This window comes from Pinus tabuliformis, chromosome 7, assembly GCF_031772625.1.
Source record: "Pinus tabuliformis cultivar Carrire ecotype Pingquan chromosome 7, CPIR1, whole genome shotgun sequence".
NCBI lineage: Eukaryota > Viridiplantae > Streptophyta > Pinopsida > Pinales > Pinaceae > Pinus > Pinus tabuliformis.
The window spans coordinates 1,530,395,542-1,530,403,957 of record NC_142293.1 but is presented as its reverse complement, the minus strand read 5'-3'; the positions used below and the strand labels follow the sequence as shown (position 1 = coordinate 1,530,403,957).

The 8,416-nt window shown below is 42.1% G+C and overlaps 1 protein-coding gene across 1 annotated transcript; it reads right to left on the bottom strand.

The window, feature by feature from the left end:
- Positions 1 to 6,191: 6,191 nt before the first annotated feature.
- On the bottom strand, positions 6,192 to 6,965 carry LOC149253666 (uncharacterized). Its single transcript, XM_089454564.1, has one exon. It carries the CDS (start codon positions 6,963 to 6,965, stop codon positions 6,192 to 6,194), a length of 774 nt encoding a protein of 257 aa, XP_089310690.1.
- Positions 6,966 to 8,416: the final 1,451 nt, after the last annotated feature.

The following is an 8,416-nucleotide window of genomic DNA, read 5'->3' as shown; positions in this document are numbered from 1 at the left end:
AAGCTCTTGATCCACAGAGCATTGAGTGCATCTTTGTTGGATACCTTGATGGTGTTAAGGAATACCGACTCCTGATTTCCTCTACGGACAAGCTCATCATTGAGCGAAGTGTCAAATTTGAGGAAAGTCTCTCGCATGCACCTCAATTGCCGCATGCAGACACCTTTTGTCTACCTCATGTCTGAGATGATGACTCAGTACACTCAGATGCATATACAGAGCATGCAGATGTCGCGGAAGAGCATGCAGATGCAGAGACAGAGTCTTCAAATACAAATCCAGTGCATGCATATGATGATCCACATCTAAGCCCAGATCAGGCTTCCAACAGTGAATCAAATTCCCCTGTCATAAATCAGAGAACAAGGAGTTTACATGAGATATATGCACAAGACCACCCAGCTGCTATAAATGGTCTTGTGGGGGATACTTCTGATCTATAGAGGACTAGCTCAGAGTTTATTGAGCCTCCTCTTGCCCTCACTACCACTGAACCATCGCCATCCTGGCATTATCATTTGGTTCATTCTTCTGATCCACAGTCTTATGCTGAGGCTGTTGGGCATCCATCTTGGGAGTCTGCCATGGAGGATGAGTATAACTCCCTCCTCGAGAACCAGACCTGGGATCTGGTCCCCCTTCCTTCAGGAAGGAAACTTGTCCGATGCAAATGGGTCTCTAGGACCAAGAGTGCTGCAGATGGGCAAATTACCAGACAAAAAGCTAGGCTAGTAGCCAAAGGCTTCCAACAAGTGCATGGCATTGATTATGATGAGACCTTTGCTCCAATAGCAAAGATGGATTCCATACACCTTGCACTTGCCATTGCGGCTGCCGAGGGGTGGGAAGTACATTAGATGGATGTAAAGAATGCCTTTCTTCATGGAGACCTATCTGAGGAGATCTACATGGAGCAGCCACATGGTTTCATTTAGGATTCATCTTTGTTCTGTAGACTGAAGAAATCTCTCTACGGCCTTAAGCAGGCCCTGAGAGCTTGGTGTGCGAAGATGGATTCTTTTCTCTTATCACAAAACTTTGAAAGATGTAAGTCTGATCCGCATTTTTACATGCTCGGGACACATGATTCTCTTCTTATCTTAGTTTTGTATGTGGATGATCTCCTGATCACCAGTAGCTCGGCTTCAGCCATTGCTACAGTCAAGAGGGCCTTGCATGATAGGTTCTTGATGATGTACATGGGTCCATTACACTTCTTTCTTGGTCTTGAGATCAGCCAGGATGCCACAGGAATCAAACTCTCTTAGGCTAAGTATGCACGGGATCTCCTCGAGAGATTTCGCATGACTGACTGCAAGCCAGCACCGACTCCTTTTCTGTTTAGGGTCCGCCTTGAGGATGGAGATGACAGTCCATTACTTGATAGTACTCTCTACCGACAACTAGTAGGGAGCTTATTGTACCTCACCCACTCCAGACCAGATCTCTCATATGCAGTAGGGGTAGTTTCCATATACATGCAGGAGCCGTATGAGCTACACTAGAATGTTGCCAAGCGCATCCTCCGATATGTGTAGGGCACCATCACCTTCGGGATTCACTATGCAACAAGCACTACATTGAATCTCCTTGGCTTCACAGATTCTGATTGGGTGGGAGACAACGTTGATCGCAAGACCACCTCTGGATATTCACTTAGTCTAAGATCTGGCCCTATCTGTTGGTCGAGTAGGAAGCAGGCTGCTATTGCTCTCTCTTCAGCTGAGGCCGAGTACAGAGGAGTAGTCAACATCACTATTCAGGCTTTATGGCTACAACACTTTCTCACTGAGTTGGGCGTCTAGTTCCACTAGCCCATTGTCATCTGGTGTGACAACTAGAGCACTCTAAAATTTTGCAGGGTTCCAGTACAGCGGCAGCGGACAAAGCACATAGAGATCCATATGCACTACATCACAGACTTAGTACATGATCGGGTCATTGATTTTCAATTCTGTCCTTCAGCAGAACAGATTGCAGACATCTTCACCAAGACATTCACTGAGCAGAAGTTTCGCTCTCTGCGTGATCATCTTGGAGTGAAGGACACAGTTGCTTAGCAATTGTCTTTTCTTCCTCTTTTCTTTTAATTACATTGTATTTTGAAGGGGGGTTTTTCCCACGAGGTTTTCCATCTTTCCTCAATTTTAGTACAAGTTGCATTGTATTTTGGGTGACCTTTGGCCTTAGTTTCCAGGGCACATTTCTATTTTTCCCCATCATGGTGTTCAGGGGGGGTGTTGGAACTACTACACACCTACATGCGGACTCTTAGTTAGAGCATGGGAATACATGCAATATTCCTTTTGCATGATCTACTCCTTGATTTTCTCCTTCTTTAACTCCGCAACTGGTTATTTCTTCTGCATGATTTACTCCCTGGTTTGTTCCTTCTTTCACTCCGCAACTGGCTAGTTCTCTCTGGAACTTGATGTAGGTGTTGAGTATTCTCATTGATCACCACTATGGTGCATTACCTTGGGATCTTCACCTAGTAATGCTATATAATGAGCATTGTAACCTATTTTCTAATGAATCAGTCTTTTGTTCTTTCGATTTTCGTTTAGTGTTTTTGCTCTGCAAAGTTGTGTGTTCAACCTTTACTAGCTAGATTCATCTGTGCAGGTTTTCTAACACATTTACAATGAGCATGGCTCCTTTTTTTCAATTCCCTACCATAACGATAGGCGCACAACTCAAGTTTTAATTGGAACATCCAAATAACTATGAAATCTTGTCTCTCATATTCAACAGGTTTGGTGATTCAACTTATTTTTTGTTCTTTTTGATCATGTGAGTACACACTTTAGTAGTTTCATCACTGTAAAATCGTTTAATGCTATGACCATCTATCAATCATTCAAGAGAATAATATTGTTGTGTATGAGAAAGTAAGCATTTTGTGAGTAATATAAACTGACTTTTTCTCCCTCATTTAATGTTCTTATGCATATAGTAATAGCACCAACAGGTTTTCCAGGTTAACAAGTGCATAATTGCAGGGAGGAATTTGTACATATCCATGTTTCTGGTGACTCTCTCTGGGCCATGCAAGTCTCAGTGATTTTGATTGAAATTTGGTAGGTCGTCCCTCTAGTCATGTGTCTCTTCATTCACTGCACTTTTTATTAGTCATGTGGTCTCTTCGTTCACTACACTTTTTATTTTTTCAGAAAGAAAAGCTAAATTGTATTATAATGAGTCTGTATAATAGAGCATTCATACAAAAATATGAGGAATATAATCCATAGGATGAGTCTGAACAGAGCCTATAGCCTAGACATAATAGCAGACCTCCCCAGCACCAGCTGGGACCAAAAATCGAAGATAGTTTAGGACATAAAACAGATACAAACATATGCCACGACAGATCTTGACAACATAAACAGATATAAACATATATGAGGATGAATCTAAAGAGATAGGACAAAATAAAGGCATAGAAGAAGCCAAAAAAAAGGGGAGTCAGAATCCTGGGATACGAAAGTCCTGTATGATATAGGATTCCATACCAACAGAAATCTTCAAGGACCATGCACCAGTTTCCATAAGGAGCACCTCCTTAGATATGCAATCCGCTCTCAGGTTCAAAACTCTGTAGATATGATGGATTGTAGACCCCTGCAAACATCTCCAAAAAAACATAATTTGATCCATCCACACAGAGAGGTGAAGGTAGTCGACAAAACCTTTTCCATTTACATGATCCACCATTGTTTTGGAGTCCCCATAAACAGATATGGTCTTGATGTCAAGAAAACAACAGAAAGCGAGGAGAGCCGCAAGGGCCTTAGCCTCTGCCAGGCTATTTGTGCCCACACCTGCATTCCAAGAGAGATAGTATTGAAGATTCTTGTCCATTTGAATGAACACACCTGCTCCACATGAGTTTTGTTGGGATGCGTCATCGAAAAAGGCCCTCGGGGACCTCAACGAAGGAGATACCTGCACATTTCTATTGATAGCACTAGGTTTTGAAAGGATTTTGGGAATAGAATCATAGATGAGAATTATCCTTTGACAAATATCCTTCAGAGGTTCCTTTGCATCGTTAAAAAGTTTGTTATTTCTCCATCTCTAGGCACACCATAAGACAATTAAAATGATCGGTCTCAACAATTCTTTTTATCGGCTCCACCATATAAAAGCTTCTTGAGAAGAGGCATGAGAGACCAGAGGGAAGCCATAAAGACTTGCCAAAACTTGCCATATCTCCAAGAGGGAGTTGCATTTGAAGAACATGTGAAAATTTGTTTCTTCGGCTGATTCGCACATACAGCATCTACTCGGCCCATGCCACTGCCTCTTCATCAAATTCTCCCAAGATAAATTTTTATTATAAAACAACAGCCATGAAAAATATATCATTTTGGTAGAGCAACCCGATTTCCAGAAAGCCATTGGGAAAATAGATGAGAGAGCAGGCATCATACTGATCATAAGAGCATAAATATCCTTTACACACAACTGAGAATTTGCAGATGGCATATTCCACACCAAATAATCCTGTGGCCTAGATTGGAAGAAACCATAGTTTCTCATAGAATTCCAGACAGGTGTCCAAAGGCATTTTATGGACTGCGGAAGGCCAATGTCATCAGCGGATTTCCAGATAGGAAGCGGGCCATGCCATCCCGCGATCAATTTATCCCATGTAAAAAATCCTTTGCAGTGAAGGAACAGTAAGATCCTTTCAGGAATAGAAATGCATTCACGTCCAGACATAATGGCATCTACTCCGATAAGAATTCTACTACCCGACTGAAGACACCATTTCAAATGTTTTAAGAAAAATTTCTCCAGCTTTCGAAAGCTGAGCCATATGGCAGATTCGTATTTTGTTCCAATCCTCCCCAAACGAAACCAATATTCTAGGCCTTTACCTTGCATATATTTCATTTTGATGATGTTGCTCCATGGTCCCTGACCGAAGATGCCCCTCCACAAAGATTTTCATAGGAGCGCCTTTCCAAAGGTCCTCGAGTCCAGCAAACCCCAACCACCTACAGATTTCGGTCTCGAAATTTTATCCAAAGTAGTGAGGTGGTATATTCCTTTAGTTATGTTGCCGCCCCAAATAAAATTGGCAGAGATCTTATTCATTTTCTGAACAATGCTAGCCGGGAGGAAAAAAATATGGGCCCAGTAGACAACAAGTTGCGAGAGGACTGCCCTAGTTAAGACGATTCTTCCAGCCAAAGATAAACATCTCTATTGCCAAGAAGATATCCTTTTATAAAACCTGTCAATGAGCCATCTCCAATGATCCTTTGAGTAACCCTTTGCCTTCAGTTGAAAACCAAGATATTTGACTCCATCCTTTATAGATCTTAGACCGACGCCAAACAACAACGAAATCCATTCCACTACTTCCATATTGACTTCATTATGATAGAGGATGGATTTGGATTTGTTTATTTGAAGACTGGTGGCACGTTGAAATCTATCTAAGATTTCATTTAGGCAAGTCCACGTAACCCTGCATAACATTGCAAAGATTAGCACATCATCAACAAATAAATTGTGCGAAATGAAGTTGTTCCTGCATATCCTCACAGGTTTGCACGTTTTTTCTGTGACAGCCTTATTTATGTGAAGGCTCAAAGAGTTCATCACCAGGATGAACAGCAGCGGCGATAGTGGGCAACCTTGGCGCAACCCTCTTTCTGCTGAGAAAAAGGGGGTCGGGATTCCATTAATAATGACTGCATAATTCACGTCCTCAATACAAGCCATGATCCAATTTATGACCTTCGATTTCAAGCCAATCTTTGCTAACAAACATCTGATAAAACCCCAGTCTACACAGTCGTAAGCTCTTTGCAGATCAATTTTTAAAATAGCTACTTCTGTTCTATTTGAGAGCATGGAGAACAGGCTTTCCTGGGTGATGGCAGCTGCATCCATTATATTTCCCCTTTTAAAAAAGCATGATGATCTTTTGTTAAGAAAGTGGCTAAAGTCACTTTGATCCTCTCTGCTATAATTTTTGTGATGATCTTAAAGGATATGTTGCACAAAGAGATCGACCTAAAATCCTTAAAAGAGTCTGCCTTCGATTTCTTTGGGATGAGAGATATCAACATGGAAGAAATAATGTGATGGACGCTGCCCGACATTCTTGTTGCTTCGACCATCCTTAAGAGATCTGATTTGATGATGTCGAAGAAATGGAGGAAGAATTCTATTGTCTATCCATCCGGGCCAGGACATTTATCCTTCTTAAAATCCTTCATAACTCCATATAGCTCCTCTTCTGTTATGGCTCGGAACAGAACTTCATTTTCTTCATCATTAAAAATTTGGGGGAACAGATCGATACCCCATAGGATGTCTTGAAAACTACTATATTCCTTTTTTTTATATTGGTCCTTAAAATGTCTCACCGCCTCCTTTGAGATTTCTTGTTGAGAGAAAAGAAAATCCCCTTGTCCATTACTGATTTTCCAAATAGCATTTATCTCCCGTCTGACACTAGCATACCTATGAAAAAAATTAGTATTCCTGTCACCATCTTTGAGCCATAATGTTCGGCTCTTGAGCCTCCATGAGGCTTCCTCCTCCTTTAATATGTGTTGTTTCTTCCTTTCCAATTCATTTAATCTGCTTCTCGTGCTGAAAGAGACCGAATCGGCTTTCAAGAACTTAGAGATATCATCCAATTCCTTCTGGATTTCGTTTAGGGCCAGCCTGTTCGCTTGTTTCTTATTACATTGCCATGCCTTAACCACTTTTCTCATAGCAGACATTTTATCTCTGAAGGTCATGAAAGGAGGAAAAGAGCAGTTTGCAGATAGATCCTGCCATGCTTTAGTTATTTCTTCATTGAAAGCCAGGTCCTCGAGACATGTTCTATTGAATTTAAAGGGGTAACCATACTTGACATCCTTTTCCCTCCAGCTGAGGGAAATTGGTTTATCATTGGAGATAAAGACATTTTCGATGGTCAAGACAGGCATGCGCATGTTATCGATGATACTGTTATGAATGATAAACCTGTCAATCCTTTTTGTTATGTAGGCCCCCTCAAGTCTTCCATTATCCCATGTGGGCATTAATTTAGATGGAGCCACATCAACAACGTTCCTGTGGAGGAATTCAAACTTAATTCAGTCTAAAATTGGATCATGCCTCCTGCTTATACCCCACCGCTCTTCCGAACTTAGAGTGATATTCAAATCACCTGCAATCATTAAAGAGTCAATATCAAAGATCCCTGAAACAAAAAAAAAAATTCCCAAAAAAGAGACTTGTTTTTATAAGGAGCATAGATGTTCAAAATGTTGATGGGACTCGGCTGACCCCTAATGACTGCAGAGATGAGGATTCCTGCAAAACATTTATAGGCTTTGGCTTTTATCCAAGAAGGATCCCACATGACCGCTAGCCCTCCCGAAAGTCCCTTGGCTTCCGAGGCTACCATGAACCATGAGGGAAACATTTTTCTGAAGTATGAAATGGACTCTTGCTTACTGTGCATAGTTTCCTGTACAAGAATGATCTTAGGCTTGGCGAAAAAGAAAAAATCTTTGAGCGCCAAGAATTTGAGGTCTGCTCCCAGACCTCGAATATTCATCGATATGATAAAAGTCATGGGGGAAATACACCAGCCGAGCTAGCTCTAAGAGGTTGTTTTTCAGAAATGTCGAAAATGGGGACATCCACCAGAGACAAATTCCTTATACCTCCGTCATCAGCTTTTGATCTCCCAAGAAAATGTCTGCTCCCACCTTTGTTTTTCTTCCTGACAGTTATATTCCTTGCAGAGTTTGGGCTGATGAGCGGGGGGGAAGGGAAACGTGGTTTATGGATGGTTAAGGGTTCGAGCTCGAGAGATTTTTTGTTGAGAAGGAAATCTAGGTCGCTGTCATATACATTTACAGGAGATGAGGTTGGGGAGTTTAAAGGGGTGGCTATAATCATAGGTGCCTTTCCTTTCCTGGATGATTGGATGGAGTCAGACAAGAAAACAGAGGGAGAGGATGGGGAATTTAAAGGGGTGGCGGATGTCAACTGCTTTTTTCCCTTTCCGGAAGAGCGATGGGGTTTATCAGGAGACGGCGTAGTCGATGAGATATGAATGGTCTGAGATCCCACTATGAAGTTCGTGGGTTTTGGAACCGATGGAGGAGGAGGGATTGCTTTTCCATTTGAAGGTTCCGGTGGGGGGTGGCACAGAAAAGATCGAAACTCTTTGTCAGTAGTTGAAACTGGAATGGGAGATGACGACTTGGAGCCAGCGCGCTTGGAGCAATCCTGTGAGTGAAACTGCGGGGATAAATTGGATTTTATTTCCGGGTTCTTATCCCGCGCAACCTCCAGATCAGTCGGGGACCAGCTGGACAACGGGGATAGCTTCCCTTCTACAGAGGAAAGGGGGGATGCCACCCTGGACTTTTCACGAAAGACCCTTCTT

Excerpts from the sequence above, each read along its gene's own strand:
- LOC149253666 (XM_089454564.1), bottom strand. The coding sequence starts at position 6,965 with ATGCGCATGCCTGTCTTGACCATCGAAAATGTCTTTATCTCCAATGAT.